We start from the raw sequence: 18,004 nt of genomic DNA, 5'->3' as shown, positions 1-18,004 counted from the left end.
AAAAGCGGTCTGCTGACTAATCCCGGAGGCCAACATCACCGAGCAGCCTCTCTGAGTAAGTGTATGATTGTTTTTCTAATGCAAATATATGGTCCACTTGACTAAGTGTGTCAAATTCTAAAAACAAAAAATCATGTTAAATTAGTGGAGGACGCGAATTTTCACATACAACTATCAGTACCTGTCCCATCATATTCCGACTGAGCCCTCTCTTTTGCCCTGCACTCTCTTTCTTGCTCTGTCTGTGTCTCATTCTTCTATGCCTCGTCTCTTGCAATGTATCCGAGAGTTGCGTTGTCCGGTGTGTATTTTTCTAGAGCCCCCCCCAGCCAATTCTGATAGCAGCTGGACTAGGACCAGAGAAAAACACAGGGGGTGTTGCGGGTTGCAAAAGAAGTTATGAAAAAATGTTAAAAAGGAAATATTTTCATTGTACTAACATTATAATCTGGTTCTCTTTAAAATTTCATAACGTTAATTTCTAATGATCGCTTCTAGTATATAGAGTAGTCATAATATGAATGTTAAACGTGTCTTATTGTGGTGCATGGCACATTATCAATACAAAGAATCATATATAATAAAAGGCCAGATGTATGTTTGTCTGATGCAGTCACATGCAGTAGAGAATGCCCGCTTCGCCTTTTGTCACCGATAGAGGGAGCTGTTGCCTTAGGAAATATATTATGGTCCTACTATGTGAATTAAAACCTACTGTATCTTCTGTATCCTGCCCGCTTTGCCAGTTTTCAAAGCTAGAGGGAACTTTTGCCTTAGGATATATAGTGGTCCTACTGTGTTCGTGAAAACCTAAAAAAGATTTCTTTCCTATTAACATGAATTACAATCTAATACAATACCACATACTATATTAACACTGAAAACTTCTTTCCTTACGCACTTTGGCCTGTGTAGACAGGCTTTTCACTAGTTACCACATACATGTATTTCTGATAGAAGGTTATGATTAAAAAATAAACAATCTGGTACTCTTTCAAAATACTCTTTTGAGAAAGAGGAAAGAGAACAAATGGCACCAATAAGGGTTCCTGGTTGGTTTGCATAAAATCAAAGAGCGTTTTTGGGAACATTCGTATGACCACAGATATTTATATTTGAATTACTAATCACATGATGCGCTCTGACCTTGGTACTCATTTCATGCTTCTCAACACTGACCCTAACTTTGAAAATGTTTGTAAACATGAACCATGTATACTGCTTCAGTCCGCATTTGGGCGTGAAGATAAAGGGCCCGATACATGGAATTATATGCGTTGAAAATAGGGAACTTGAGCACCAAACTACGTGCAAAATCCTGTTTGCCGATTCATGGAATCGAATGTGTAGGATTTTCCTGGGACTTGCGTGGGTTCCGGGGCGGCCCGGCATGCCCCTGTGAGCGGCCGAGTGCCTTGCGCGAGACACCATGCCAAGCGTTGCCGTGGCTTGTGCGGAAGGCTGGGAAGGGGGTGCACCACAGAAAATGAGGAAGGACAAGGGAAAATGTGGGCATTACGAGGGACGGGCTGCAGACAGTCCATCGCACACCCACTATTGCGTGAAACGATACATAAATCATAGATCTGACCGCGTAACCACTCGGCAGGGAAATGTCCATGCAATGCATTTGAAACTATCCACCACACGAAGGCAGACGCACAGACACTTGCGCCTAGGAATCTCCATGCTGAGGTAAGATTGGGCGTCAGATTTAGGGGTGCGTGCACGCAGTCAGGGTTACGATCGCACTTGGGGGTGCTTGTGAGCAGTGTAGCAGGGTGCAGGAACCATTTACGGGGGTTCACATGCACGTGTACTGGAAATTTACAATTTTTACAATACATGATATGTATTTTGAGGGGTGCTGGGAATAGTAACGGGGGACCCCGCGCATCCCCGCCGGGGTGCTTGCCTGGGTGGGGATGGGTAGCCAGGCTGATTTTCCAGTGTGGATTGCTACACGTGCGAGGAGAACGCAAACGTCTGTTTTCATGGCTGGAATGGCCCAGCGTGTGGCCATGTTTGTGGCGTTCCGGCCGCGACTTGCATATACGGTAATTTTGCCCAAACAATTCCATGAATACGTGGAGAACGCAGAAAAAATTCTGCGCACAGGCTCACGCAGTGTCATTCTCGGCGCGCCGCCTTTGCACGATTAATGCACACTTTTCCATGAACCAGGCCCAAAATGTCAATGGCATCTGTCCCTCCTTTGGGGTACATAATTTTGGGTGAAGAGAGGCGAAGAAGGGATGTTGTGTCTCAGGGTAAGGATGGATGTACACATGCTCAGACATCCTTACAGAATTAAGGTAGTGCTTTCTCTTCCTTATGTTGGTATTTGCATCATGTAGAAGACCATAGATGCATTTTGACCCTTGTATTTTGCTGGAGGTGCTTCTAAATTACTTGCAGCTGTGTATGCTCTTTGGGGTTCTTATCCCCATTGAGAATGAATCATGCACATTTTGTATAACATGTTTCTAAAATATTTCAATCTTACACACTGATTTATTCTACCTTTTGCGTTTTATAGAATATTGACTTCTGAAAGATACGAATGCATTAAGTGTCTATTTTGGTGTAAAATTAAATATGGCACGGGGAGGATGTCATCAAGGTCAGCTGGCTAATTATGGTTAAACATATTGGGCAATGATCTAGTGACGAGCGCGGGCTGAACGGGAACCCTCGCGGTGACGTTACTCGTGGGCCAAGCTCTTCTCCTTAAAGAAAAGTTGATTCAATACAAAAGATTGCAACAGTCCTCATCCACGTGGTTAGGTGACCTATACCCACTTAATGATTGCCTTCACCAAACACACTCTACATCTTCAAATCGTCCATTTTTAAGACTGTACATTACCGCAGAACATTCTGGAAATGGAAAGTGCTCTACCTTTAGGAAGACTTGGCGAGAAGAGCCGTTAAAAAGCAACGGGCCAGACCTCCAGCACTCAAATGCAACACTGAAAAGACTCAAAAAATAAAGGAATTGGGGCTAAACCCGAAAAAAGCACCAGTGCAGAGAAGGACGGAGCAGGCCTCGCCCAGCCCACACCCCACTGCGTCGCCTGCCCCATCTCCGCACCTGGCAGACGTCTAAGGGCCCTTTCTCAGGTTTGTCTATGCAACATTTCGCCTTAAATCTGGCACCGCAGCCAACCTGTAGTTAGGGGGTATTTCAAAACCATGAGGTCTTTAAAATACAGCTTGATTTTACCATTAACACCCGACCTGTAATGAGGACCTCATGCCTACGTTTAGCATACTTGTAAAGCAGGGGGGCAGGGGCAGTTTATGTGGCTATTCACCATCACATATTGTGGTCAAGTGTGGAACTGGGATTACAATGTAGGTCTCACAGGCTGTGGCCAGGGCCAACTAATCACTGTTTCTTGTTTTAAGAATAATGATATGAAGAGTTATGTATGGAAGGGTGGCTATAAACTACAGTGCTGGAAATGGACAACATTTACTGGGGGTACCCCCACCCACTTCACGCAGGGTCCAGGGGGCCATTCTCAGTGATGTGGGTGGGACTGGGGGCGGAGTTAAGTGTCAAATGATGTGCGTACCCTGAATATAGGATGCTGGCTGCTTTGCATAAAAACAAAGTGCATTTTGGGAACAAAAGAATGACCACCAATGTATCACACATGTCTGTGCTAGTAATTCAAAAATTCATTACTTATGAGCTCGCAATGCACACTTGGTATGGTGCTGATTTCCTCTGCCAGAATAGTCGCCATGACAGTCGAATGTGTGCAAAGCATGAGACATATATATATATATATATATATATATATATATATAGCATTGGCTGCTTCCCTTGTTCCTGCGAAGACCCTGTGAAACCAGCACTACTGTGGCAAGGCCACACAGCCCAAGAAGAACCCAAACCCACACTCAACCCGAGAAGATGGAGTAATGAGGCTCAAGCCTCGGTATCCAAAAAAAACAGCTGGTGGATTAAATCTAACAGCAAGAAGAAGACAGCGCGCCTTGTTCGAGTTTGGACTGTTGAATAAAGGACGACTTTCAGATGCAGTCTGTCAAGTTGTTGCCTACCGCACAGCATCACTGTCTCGGTGCGTGCAGCTACGGGAAGGCAGTTTCTGCAAGAGTGCAGCTCTGTCTTGGCCCAATTCCTCCCCTGTATTTCCTGACGTCACAGCATTCACAAAGGGAAATTGATTGTAATGGGTCCCCATACAGCAACACCATGTATAATCATTATAGTGTATACTGTATTACACTTAGCCATTCCAATACTCATTTTATGAAACGCAGATGACGCAGAGCCCGCCCTGCCTGGATCCCAGCCTATGCATTTAGCACACAGACATCTGCAGCAGGTGCATTGACCCAAAGTGCTTTCGCACTTACATTTGAGCACACATGTCTGTTGTATAAGTTGCATTACCTGCGAAGGTGGAACTAATGAAGACTCGGACCAGCTTGGATGATTCCGGAGGGAGTTCGACCATCTTCCCGCACAGGAGGTCCCGACGCTTTTCCGGAGTGAGGCCTTGAAAACTCATCTTGACGGCGAAGCCGGACTCTCACAGATGGGGACGGCGACGACTCTTACACAAGCAACACCGTTGACGTCAAATGCCCACTTATGAAGAGAACTTGAAGGGAATTGTCATGTCTGCATTCACAATTAATACAGAATAATCATGTATTTTTGCTTATAGCTTGCTGCCGCAATTTTTGGCATTTCATTTCGCTTCGGTCGCATAGAGCATTACACTGATAATAACACTGATGTATATGTCACTTAATTTAACAATTCGAAGCACTATTAATAACATGGGTTGTTTTTATCCCAATTCCACGTCCTCAGAACATCCCATGCCGAGTCGTCCCCACAATGATTTAGTGTGCGTCGGTGAAGCTGGTGCGTTAACCCAGTGAGCTACTTTACCGATTGAGCGCCGCTGTCCTTTTCTCACAGGCCTAACGGGTAGGCCTCTAGGATTGCGTAGTGCGTCCTATCAGGCCCACGGGGGAAGCCCCGTGCGCGGGTGTGCGGCGGGAGCTCAGCGCAGCCTGCCCTGGCCTGGTGGAGCCTCCGTCTGCTCCCTAACTGCAGGGACGCAGGCAGCTCTGTGGTCCAGTGTTTGGAGGTGTCCCGTGAGAGCAGCCGCCATCTCTATAACAACCGCTGTTTGTCATTTGAGAGGACGCTTTTCCCTCAGGTGAGGCCCGGCTCTCTCAACGGCACACTTCACAGACATAGTTCACCTTCCCGGCGGTTAACCCGCACACATAATTATTTAGCGAAGAAAGAGCACAACGCCTGTCAGAGAGAACACCTCCACAATGGAAAATGGAACATTCCAGTCCAACAGGTTTCCATTGTTTTCAACCATGGTACAGTCTATAGTTCACGAACGCATAGCCGATGAAAGGGTTGGGGGATGGGGATGGGGGACATTGGACATGATTAACAAAGCGTTTTTCTGTGGGATTGCGCTTTTGTAAAACGCTTTTGTAAATCAGGTCTAATAATTCCCTCTAAAAAGCCAGTAAGTTTGGGTCAGGGCTAGGTCAGTGTCACGTGCAGGGGTCTGCCATGTCACGCACTCTGCCTCTCACATGCTGGTATTTTCGCCGGTTAAGCATATGCCACCTGGCATGTGGTGGACTCTTCTCAAGCCCTTGCAAACTATGATTCCTAATGCGGGATTTGCTCAATGCAAGCCCTGTCAATCTTTCAGAAGATTAAGCGTATGCCCTTCATGCGGCTCTCCAGCCCTGTCTACCTTTCAGAAGGTTTCTTGGAGGTCTGACAAAAAACGTGATGACCTGATTCGGAGTGCTGTCGAAATGTGGAGTGCAAATCCGTCCCTCTGAAAGTTGGAAACATATTACACTTTATTGGAAACATCTGGTCGCATTATTAGAGTCATCCTATCGGGCAGTCCCAGCCCCGCTCAATTCTTATGCGTGCCTGGCCCAACACATAGTCCTTTCCTGGGTGGCTCCGCCAAACCCGTCTTACAAAGTCCCATGTCCAAAAACCTGTGAGCCCTCTCACACCAATTCCATCCTTGCAAGAACGGCCCGCCCCGGTATCCGACTGCCAGTTCAGTCACTACGATTTAGAGAAAATGGAGCGAACAAGGCCCCTGCATCAGTTGTTGAGGAGTCCCAACCGTTCCTAGTGGTTTCAGTGCCCGTGTCACCCCACCCTGACTGTGCAGCCAGTGTTTGTAGATCACGGAACAGACCACAGCGTGTCTCCTTCTCTGGGACCGCCCTTGTACCTCTGCCACGCTTTGGGGTGCCCCCGCGACCCCAATGCCCCCACACACAAATCCCTCCTACTGTCTGTACTCCCATCCACTATGTTCATTCGCACCTTGACATTACTCCCCACAGTACTAGGTTGAAATAATCCATACCGCTCTATGACAGATGAACCCCATCCGTTGCAAAATTTACTGGGTTTCTCTCACCCAACTCCCGGTGTCTGGCAAATGCGAGCCCCTCCTGCTTCATAAAACGCTCCATATATTTGTTAACCCTTCTCCTAGATTTCTCCATTGCCGCATTAGATGCCACCCCTCGCCACACATTCTAAGGCATCAACCCTGACCAAGCTATCTCTGACTCGGGAAGCATTCGCCCTACGATTCTGATGCCTTCTTGCATCTCTCTCAGCAATCAACCCCTTGCCAAATCAGCAAGGCCGTGCCCCCCAAGGTGCACCACCAGCAACCTAGGTGCCCTCATCCTGGCCATTTGCCTGTGCAGCGCGGGGAGCAAGGCCTGCCACCGCATGCTAGGTGTGCCCAGCCATACCAGCTCAGTGTTACGGAAACCCAAATCGGCCCCATGATTCGGATTCAGCTTTGTGCGGGCCCATCTTTCCGCTTTGGTGAAGCGTAAAAGAGTGGCCAATTATCCACACCACGTGCCCCGCTGTAATACAATTAAAACATATTGTCATTACAACTTCCTACCCTTCTCCCCCTCCTAGCCCACACCCCCCGCCTTGCTTCCCCCAGCGCCTGGCCTATTTCCCTTGAAATACTCCCGACTCCTGCCCCCCTCAGGCAGATGTATAGTTTATAACGGTCTGATTGCCATCTACCCAGGTTCTGGATGGCCGACCCTTGCCTCCCTGCCTGGAATGCTGTTGTCGCTGCCCCAAACCGGAACCCATGCGTGGACCAGCCCTCCCCCTGGCACCCAGCTTTCTTCAAAGCCATGGCCAGTACCCTGCGGATGTGGAACATTGTCAGTGGCGACCTGTCCTCATGAACCAAGAGAAATCTGCCCCCGGCTAGCCTAGTTGCCATATACTGGGAGAGTAGCCAAGTGGGGCAGCTGGCCTGGGCCAATGCTTTCTGAAAACTGACTGAGGTGCCCTTACCGGCCTGATCGGTCTTTGATCTTCTGACCCTTACCACGACCCCACCTTCAGTAAACGTGACATCCCCTGGTGCCAGTGCCCTTCCGGATTCATCACCCTTCCCCGTTGCGACCAGTTCGCTGACCTGAAGAGCCCCAAAGAACGCCACTGCAAATGCTGCTTTGAAGAGCCCGACCTCAAATCTGTTTGAGCAAACCCCTCCCAGTGCCGTGAGTAACCTCGCCAGCACTTCAAAGTCAATGTGCTTACGGCCGTCTTTCTTGTGCTCCGCCAGCTTACCCCAGCCTATGATTGCAGCCCTTACCGAAAAACCCTTTGGTTGGATGCCCAACCCCTTTCAGTTTTGTATAGAATGCTATGGCTGCCAAGTGTCCCGAGACCCACCTACTACTTTGCCCGTCTCCTAGTGCCCACACAACAAATCGCTCCACCTGGGATGGTAGGTCCATGTCTGCATACCCTGTGTCCTGCATCACACTCACAAACATACTCTGGCCCTATTTACCCCTGCAGGAACCTGCGCCACATGACCAGGTCCTCTTTGATGGCAGCACTCAACCTGATTTGGTGATGCTTTCCGTCACACCCGTTGTCACTCTTGCTAACCTCCTGGCGTATACCCTTCCCGCCGGTACTACCCTGGCTGCAAAGTTGAGTTTCCGCAGGAGCTGTTGCACTTGACCCAGAGTCGTTTTTTCCCTTTCCAGGGTGTTGCCAATTAATTCCACGAGCCCATCCACTTTATCTTTTGGCAACCTGCATGTTCCTTTGCACATATCAATTTCTATACCTAGAAAAGTTAAGATATGGACGGGTGTCTGTGTCTTCTCCTCGACTAGAGGAATGCCCAATTTGTTCATCAATTCCTGAAAGGATCCCAGTGCGGCTCCACAGTCCTCAGACCCCTCCTTACCAATGAACAGGAAATCGTCCAGATAGTGCATGATCATCCCCTTTGGTTCCCTAGTCCTTGCCGCCCATTCTAGGAAGGAGGTGAACTGCTCAAAGAAGGCGCATGAAACTGCACACCCCATTGGCATACACTTATCAAAGAAACATTGACCTTCCCACTGAAATCCCAGCAGATGAAAGCTATCCGGATGAACCTTCAGGAGCCTAAAGGCCGACTGAATGTCAACCTTTGCCAACATCGCCCTTCTCCCAACCTGCTCCACTAGCTCCATTGCTTTGTCAAAAGAGGAATATGTGACTGAGCAGTACTCAGGATCCAACCAATCATTCACTGATTCCCGTTCAGGGTAAGACAGGTGGTGTATCAGCTTGTATTTCCCTTCCTCCTTTTTAGACATGACCCCCAGTGGGGACACTATACAGTTGGGTAGGGGTGCTGCCTTAAATGGTCCCATTTTCCACCCTAGATCTTTCTCTTTGACCAATTTTTCCTTTACAATACCAGGTAGTTTGCCGGCACAGGGGAGGTTTTTTGCCAAGCGTGAGGTTAGTGGTCCCTCAAAAGGAATCCTGAACCCATCCCTGAAACCTTTGTAGATCAATTCTCCTTCATCAATTTTTGGATAATGCAGCAGCCAGCCGTGCAAAGTAGTCATATTTATGGGTGAAGGCCCTTTTCCCTTCACCCCTCACTGGGTGCCCTTGCCATGGTCCCTACCCCGCTGTCCCGCGGCCCCTTAATAACATGTTGAGGCGGGGTGAGACCCCTTACATTTTTCACGTGAATGGGCAAATATGCATTCCTGTCCAAAGCAGCAGTACCCTGCGTTAAAGCCCCTGCAGGTGCCCTTGCCCAGGTCGGCCCCTGAGGCGCCCCTGCCGATACCCCGTGCCCTGTACCTGTTCCCCCATTCTTTCCCCCTGCCCTTCTGCCTGTTCTGAAAGGGCTGCCATGACTCCCTCCTATCCTCGCTGTACTTCCCCTGCCAGGCCCGCCGGGGGGACCTACTTGCCTCCTTAATAGGTCGGCTGGTTCTCTCCTTGCCGCCCATGAATGCCAACCAACCTACCATGTCCTTTTGATCCCACACCCTGCACACTGTGGGTAACTGAGATATCTTCAGCCTGAAACCCCTGTTGTATTCAATCCGACACGTGGATCTATACTGCTTGTGTTCCTCCACTTTCTTATCCCTGTAATTCCATAATTCCGATCCTTGTTCCGGAAACCTTTCCATCATTACTGTTGCATACAATGAAAAGGCTTTCACCCAATTCTCAATGGTCTCATCTGCTCTGTGCAATTTCGGCCTCTTCCTCTCCTCTTCCTCTGTTATAGTCACATCGCTGCCTGGGCTGCAATAGAGGCCTTGCTCGCTTAGCCCAGGCTATTTATGCCCCTCGGGGAGGGGGGGTGGTCATTTCCGGCCGGACCCCCGAGGGATCCGGCACTACGCCCTCCCTGAGGAGGCGAGTCCACAGAGGGAGTGGCCAGCGGGGCGGCCTGCAAGTCAGCTGCCCCACTAGCGCCCACTGCGTGGGCTGGTGCACCTGCTAAGTAGACGCAGGTTCCTCTCAACGAGGCTTTCAGACAAACTTCAGCACTTTTCATATTTCTTGAATGTATTGACATACCAGCTGTCATGTTTTCTGAAAATCGGGGCTCGATTCTGAGCTCTGGGGGAAAGTAGTGTGGAAAGTGAAAATCTCCCCGCCAGTTTCCCGCATAACCATTCTATGGTGGGTGGAAGGTTTGGAGAGGAGCTGTCATATTTTCCAGCTGGGAAAGCTGGTACAAATCTATCATTGTGTTGGGGGCAGGGGGCAGCATGTGCACCAGTGTCACTGTGAGCATTTCTAAAAAGTCTGCCACCTTTCTGATTTAAGAAATTGTCTTTGAGCCTGTAGGAGATCATAACATTGGTGCTGCCATTTGGTAAATGCCAAGTTCATACAGGAAAGTCTTCTGCAGTAGATGCTACCTCAAAGGGCCAGTTTTGTAACTCCTGTTTTGTGTAAATGCAAAAGGTGGGCTTTGCAAGGTGAAGGGTCTCGCAGTGTCTGCCCTGCATTATTGATGGTCACTAGGGTCATTGTCGGGCTGCAAATCAGGGACATGCAAGAGGCAGGCTTTGATGTCAGCAAGCTGCATTCTTTCTTTCACCTTGAAAAGCCCACCTTTTGCATTTACAAAAAACATGAGTTAAAAAACTGGCCCTTTGAGGAATGTGGTGTTTTTAGGAGAAAGTGTTGTTCCTCTATGAACACCGCTTTTGTTATTTTGCACAGACCTCGTAATGGGGCCTAAGTGCTCTGTGGTGGGATGTAGTGGTGCCAGCAGGCCACTGCATGGCAGTGAGCAGTTATATCTTGTGGGTCTGATGTGCACAGTATAGGGTGCCGGGTAACGCCAGTATGAAATGATATGATAGTTTATTTATATAGCGCCTATACACAATGTGTTTCAAAGCGCTTCAAGGCAAGGGAGGGAACAAGGGAAAATAACAACATTCTTACAGGCCATGAACAGTAAGGATGTGAAGTTAACTATCATATTTGGTCTGATGACATTTAAGATAGTGCAGGAGCTAAGACATAGATAAGGAATGGAGGGGGAGAGTGGGAAGGAAATGGAAACAGACAGGCGACTACTGTACTATGCCTGACGACAGTTCTGGTGGAGCCGGAGAAAAACAAAAGGTGAGGGAGAGGGGTGCAGAAAGGGAGGGGCAGAACAAAACAAGCGACTATCATACTAGGTCTGACAACATTTCAGACAGGGCTGGAGGGGAGCAGGGGGAAACAAGTAGTGGAGGAGACAGACAAGATTGCGATCATACTAGGTCCAGGAACAATTCTGATAGAGTAAGTGCATAGAAGAAAGTAAGGGGAGGAGATAGGGAGAAAAGGAGAGGAGGAGAGAGCAGAGAGTAAGCAGTCAAAAAGAGAAGTAAGAGGGGAGAGCGGATACAATTGCAGAAGTCAGTAGTAACACATAATGTTGAAAGCCAGGATACAAGATGAAGATGGGAACAGCATGAGTCAGTGCCACCATTAATACAAGATTCAAAGGAAGTCCAGCATGAAATTTGAGATCCAATAGTCATACTCCGGTGCTGACCAAGCGGTACTTTATATTAATAAGCTTTAATTTCCACACTTGGTAAGTGTTTGCAATATATATTGCTTTATTGTTTGTCATGTGCTTCTTACAGTGATTGTCATTCTTGTGACATACATTCTAGTTATTTCCGACTTCCATAGTATACCAAAAAGGCAATTTCCTGGGTTTTTACTAGTGCCTTCTTTGCAAAGAATTTCTTCAAGTTTAGTTTTCTTGTAAATTTGAATAACTCGATGTGGGATTCCACATGGTCGCAGAGATCCACAGTTCCCACAAGCTCCAACCCTGCATCACTGTTTATACAGGAACAGGGTCTCTGCTGCTTACCTGAAACAGGAAAAAGAAAAATACAAACAAACAATTAAATTGCGGACTATCTTTTGTGCAGAAAGGATGATTTGAAGAAACGATTCACACCCAAGGGATCACCGGAACACGCATTTCCTCCAAAGGAAGCAGCACCGGACAACCTAAGACAATTATTCATCAAACTAGAAAGATGTTGCACCAAAGAGATAAACAAATTCTAGGAAATATTCACCACACAGACATATATTGAGCAACATAAGATACCAAGAGGACTACGCATTATCATCTTCCCGGACTTCAGTAATCCTGAAGACATTGACCTTGCTACACAATGGGAGCAGAACCTAACGGAAGGCTCAAGAAATAAGCTAAAACTACTCAGTGAACACGCTGAGAGAGAACACCAGAGACTAACCAAGGAAATAGACCACCTTAAAGAAGAAATTGACAATAGCAATGCGCAGGACAGCTCCCAAGAACGTAATTTCAAGATTATGTACGAAATCCTCAAAAATCATCAGGACGAAGTAAAACTTAAGAAATGCCGCAAATTTGCCTGTGATGAAAGAGACTTTGCAGACAACAGAATATACACGTATCAGCCTAAATATGATGACGTCTACCGCAACACCTTCAAGGAAAGCACCCGTAACAGTTCTCCGGTGACCTTTGAAGTTGACAGTGAGAATGAAGCTAGCAATGAAGTATTAGAACCTACTGAAACACCAGCAGCCACAGAACTGATTGAGGAAGCAACAATGGGAGCTGGGCCAAGTTATGAACAAGGGTACTGTTTTTTAGACGAGATCAAAAGATACAGAAAAGGGACGAGAACGCCTCGAAACACCAAGAAAGTGAGATTCTTGGAACGATTGGTTGGAGATCAAGTATTAAGAGGAAACCAACCACGAGAGGCACCAGAGGTGGGATCAAGAAACCTAAGCAAAGAGCAAGAAAACGCTGCCATGCTTACCAGATCGCAGACTCAATTGCAACAACGAAACCCAAGGAAATAAACCTGGTACTGAATCTTTCAAGCTACAGCCCAAGCACTTTGGAAATCAACATCCTGAACAAAAGGCTTTCCTTTGCCCCGAAAGCAAACATAGAGAATTTGTGGAATCCCACATCGAGTTATTCAAATTTACAAGAAAACTAAAATTGAAGAAATTCTTTCCAAAGAAGGCACTAGTAAAACCCAGGAAATTGCATTTTTGGTATACTATGGTAGTCAGAAATAACTAGAATGTATGTCACAAGAATGACAATCATTGTAAGAAGGACATGACAAACAATAAAGCAATATATATTGCAAACACTTACCAAGTGTGGAAATGAAAGCTTATTAATATCAAGTACCGCTTGGTCAGTGCCGGAGTATGACTATTGGATCTCAGTTACCATAACAATTATCCAGAAACACTTGGACAGCAGGAGCTGTGTCCCCCTGAGATCCACGTACAGGCAGCAGACTAACAGAGGAAGATCTTACAAACACCAGAGCAATAAACAATAGCGCAGAGACCCACAGTTCCCACAAGCCCCAACCCTGCGCTACTGTATCAGGACAGACTCCTGCAGAAGAAGGCTGGAGGGGACTGGGGGGAAGGGAAGCAGGGTAGAAGAATCAAGCAAAACAGGCGACACTAGTGTGTGAGAAGGGAGGGGGGCACAAGGAAAAATCACAAGGGACCGGAGGGGTGGGGATGTCCTGTGGGGACAGAGGGAGTAAACACATGTTGATGCATGCTTACTTGCTGTCTGAGCAGGGGGTCAGGCCCTGGTTCCTCCTGGTCCGAACAGGTCCAAACAGGAATTGCCCTTTTCTTTGTCTGCCCGTGTCCAAGCAGGAATTGCCCTTTTCTTAGTCTGCCCAGGTCCAAACAGGAATTTCCCCTTTCTTCTTCTGGCCAGGTCCAAACAGGAATTGCCCTTTTCTTAGTCTGCCCAGGTCCAAACAGGAATTGCCCCTTTCTTCTTCTGGCCAGGTCCAAACAGGAATTGCCCTTTTCTTAGTCTGCCCAGGTCCAAACAGGAATTGCCCTATTCTTCGTCTCCCCAGGTCCAAACAGGAATTACCCTTTTCTTCTTCTGCCCTTCGCTTCGGATGCCCTGGTGAGAGACGGCCTTGATCTAAGTGTTAAGAGCAGAAGGAAGAGGCAGGGCTAAGAAGGTGGGCGGGGCTTAGGCCAGGTGACCTAGATCCACCTGCACCTGCTCCACATCTGCAAAGAAAAAGAGCCCGTAGGGCCCCTTAAGTGGGGGAAAAGAGCGGCAACCAGGAAGGCACCAGGTGGGCAGGGTTGCTATACAGTTTGGGGTTGGGCGGGGGGTAAAGGGGCGGTAGCTTAGGCAGAACACTTCTTGCAGCATGCATGTTGTCATTTGCAGAGTGTGAGAAGGACCCTTGTTTTGGAGTGACACCATCAATGAGAGTTTGTTTGCTGATTGGCAGGTTCATCTCGGATCCTTTTTGTAAAGAAAAGAGCCAGCACTGGGCTGTCTGTTGGGCTGTGCCCGAGTTGTGATCCACAGAATAGCACGAAAGAGGATTTGCTATGCCACATGACAGTTTACTCTTCGCACCCACGCCGCTCATCATGCCCACATACATCACAGAGGACAGGTACAGACTTTCTTTGCATTCATATTCTCTATCAATTGTTCAAAACAAATCCCTTCTAAAGAGACTAATTTCCAGACTCGTGAAGGTTTTTTTTTAAGATTAAGTTTATTCTTATTTTATTCATTTTTTTCTTTTTTATCTTGTAAACATCATCATCCTCATATATTTAGAAACAATGTACTAAAGGTGACAGTCATTGGTTAACAATCTTTTAAAACCTTAATACAAAATTGCAATAAAAACTAAGCTACTGCAATTCCTTTATAACATCACAACACACCATACTATGATCACACATACATCCTCATTCACAAAAACCAATCATACTGTGCAAAAAAAAACGCATATATGATCCTTTGTTTCAAAAACACATAAGATCTAACTACTAGACCTGTATTTATCATCTAACAATGCATCGGTTATTTAATACCACACTCGCACCTATTATCAAATTGTTCTCATATGTATGATTCACCACATATATTTGTATGGACCAAAAAACAATCAAAATCCTAAAAATGAGCTAGAATTATCGTCGCGTCGACTCCAGTTTCTGGCCAGGTTGATGATGAAGTATTCCAACCAGCACCAACATCAGGACATAAGAACAGTCTTTGCATTTGACCCGTCCACGTTGAATTGACAATTCTCCGTCACAAATGGAAAAGTGTGGGCTATCACTCTTTTTCTGCAGCAATAGGACCCGGCACTGTACAGTGATGTACGTACTGCTTCTCAGTATTTTTCTGTGTTCACATGTATGTCTCTTTCAATGAAGATCTAAACGGAGAGGCACACGCCTTTGCCGTGTAAGCCAAATGTAAACGGTTGCTGCCCGCAAAGTTGTTGACTCTTTTGCTATTAACAGTTGGCAAAACTCGCCCCAGTGAAATCTTTGAGTGTAGACTGCGGTCATTCGTCAAAGCTGCTCACTCGGCCAGCTTGACGCCTCTGCAGACGTAGTTCAAAGGAATGATCCTTCGTAGGCATTATTTTGGAAGCAATACTCACATAGCACAAGACCGTCATCACAATATGCCTTCTGCACATGTGATGGTTTCTATTATTTATTTATTTTATTCATTTATAAAGCATGCAACATCCCGTGGGCATCCAGGCACTGTTACAGATTTCACGTACATTATATAGCTTAGTTACAGTGTACAGGTACATGATTTTGCATGGTCATAGGGGTACATACAGAAGCGGTGCTGGCTGCATACTTGATGTTTGTGTGTTAGTCGAACTAGACAAACAACCACGTTTTCTGGGCTTTTCTGAAGGCAGGATGAGAGGGTTCTGATCTAAGTGCGGCTGGCAAGGAGTTTCATTGTCTGGCGGGAATGCAGGGGAAGCTGGCTCCACCTGCTTTGGCGCGTTTGATTTTGGGACGCACAAGGCGATGAGAGTATGGTGTTCTGGTGGGTCTGGCTGAGCATTCTTTGGTTATTTTCGGAACGCGGTAAGGATGGGCTGTGTTGTCGATACACTAGTGGGGGCCGGCCAGTGTTTGGAAAAGGTGCGTTCTCTGATGGGGAGACAGTGAGCATCCCCTCGGGCTGCAGATATATGTTCTCTTTTGGGGATGCTGAGGGCGGCTCTGAGCGCATTATTTTGGATCACTTGTAGCTTTGTTAGGTTTTTAGATGAGGTGCCAGCAAAGAGGACGTTGCAGTAGTCCAGCCATGACCCTATGATAGCTCTGGCAACCGTGAGGCAGTTTGCAGTGGACAGGAAGGGTGTGGCTGCATTGAGTAATTTAGTGGAGTAGGCTGCAGAGGATGCAATAGCGCTGACTTGTCGGAACATTGACAGGGTAGTGTCCAGGTGAACCTGACTGCAGGGGATACCAGGATCTTTAAGTTGTCTATGGTGAAGGCGGTATATGGGACTGTTTCATTTTTTTAGTGTCTCTGAAGGTCCTACGAGAAGGAGTTCTGTTTTCTCCCCATAAAGGCAAAGCCAGTTGGCCGCCATCCAAGCTTGAATGGTGGAGTAGGCTAAGTTGAGTGTCTTTGTGTCTTCCTCATAGATATCATTGAGGGGAAGAGGACTTGGGTGTCATCAGCGTAGTTGGTGTAGGCTATGCCGATGGTGTCCAAGATGTCAAATAGCGGTCTGGTAAAGATATTATAGAGTTTGGGTGAGATGCAGTAGCCCTGTGGAACTCCATAGTGGATAGTGGTGGGGGCTTGTTCTAAGAATACCCTCATAGCTCTTCCCTCTAAGAAGGAAGCTATTTACTGCACCTAAAAATATCAGACAGGTCTGGCCTTGGCAGTGTACTTCTCAGGCCCATAGAATAGCCACACACATATTTAGAAACTGGATGTAACCGCTTATCCAGAAGGTGTTAACCAACGAGAAATTACTCGCTCAGGCAGACACCGAGATGGTGGACTGTAGTTCAGCAACCGCTTGGCCCAGTAATGCACCAGTACTTTTACCACTAGAAAGGCCATCACCCTCCACAGACCCTACCATGCTTATACCTAAACTTTCAACACTCCAAAGCATAGGGAAGCTAATAGCCTAATACAGCAGGTTTGGAAACGGCCAAACTCAACATTGATTATATTAAGCCATAGAGAGCTACGGTCACGCTTGGCGGAAAAGAACTGAGTCCCCACTAGATCGAGGGCTTACGGGGGAACTTAAGCAACTAATCTCTACATTAGGGAGCAAAAGTTAAATCGGCAGGCACAGGATGATAATCAGGATCAGGAGATCTCTTGCAACTGCACGGATACTCGCACATACCAACCACTATGCTAACTCTCCTCTGCACCATAAAACAATGGAATGCGGATCCCATTATAAATTCTGGCCTAGCTACACACATCATTATACACCACGGTGCACATCTCAACAATCTTTAGAGCACAGCTATCCCCCACGAAGAAATCAGCCAAGCTGCACACATAATCTCACATACAAGCAGCAACTTTGCTAGAATGCAGCTGTCCCGTGATCATTTCGTCCTATCTGCTCATATACTACTGGCCTAACACATGCTTCACACTACTCCTACCATTGGAATGCAGCAATCCACCACAACATATCAGGCTAGTGGCACATACTGAGTGCACACACGCATTACCTACTACCTCACTTTGTCCACTGACCTGGACTACGGTCCCAGAGGGAGTTCAACCCACATTGCGTTTAGATCATACCAATGGTGAAAGGCATTATACAAATGCCCAATAACATAACATAACATAACATAACATAACATAACATCAGCAATGGGGACAAGACAGTGTGCATGCCAGTGAGTATGCGCGTGTGGTGGAAAAATGTAAGTTGGAAACAAGGGATCATGAGAATGTTAGGATGTACTTCTTCATACAGAGAAGTAGAATAGAAAATGACAAAATGTACATATTATTCCTAGATTAGGCCACATTATTCCGCATGGGCCTAGTTTGTTAGAGGTGTCCATCTTGAAAATGTACGCCTGCTTATAAGATGAATTTCTGTCAGACACACAGAAACCTGTATCTGTTCACTCACTCATTAGTAACTGCACCAAGGTTTCTTTTTTGTATCCGTGCCCATACCACTTCATTTACAGCATAGTACAGGATGGCACTGCTTCAGCGTCTTGGCAAAGGTTGTAAAGGACAAACATACCTGT

General features: G+C 46.8%; 1 protein-coding gene across 1 annotated transcript in view; it reads right to left on the bottom strand.

Moving 5' to 3' along the window:
* Positions 1-5,120, bottom strand: part of NWD1 (NACHT and WD repeat domain containing 1) — a 337,845-nt gene extending 332,725 nt beyond the window's left edge. Inside the window, exon 1 of the mRNA XM_069649205.1 lies at positions 4,430-5,120. Coding sequence (XP_069505306.1) covers positions 4,430-4,547 — 118 coding nt within the window. The 5' untranslated portion in view covers positions 4,548-5,120. The remainder of the gene's footprint in view (positions 1-4,429) is intronic.
* Positions 5,121-18,004: the final 12,884 nt, after the last annotated feature.

Source organism: Ambystoma mexicanum, chromosome 1p (genome assembly GCF_040938575.1).
Source record: "Ambystoma mexicanum isolate Mex_15411 chromosome 1p, UKY_AmexF1_1, whole genome shotgun sequence".
NCBI classification, from domain to species: domain Eukaryota; kingdom Metazoa; phylum Chordata; class Amphibia; order Caudata; family Ambystomatidae; genus Ambystoma; species Ambystoma mexicanum.
This window is presented reverse-complemented; position numbering and strand designations above follow the sequence as displayed.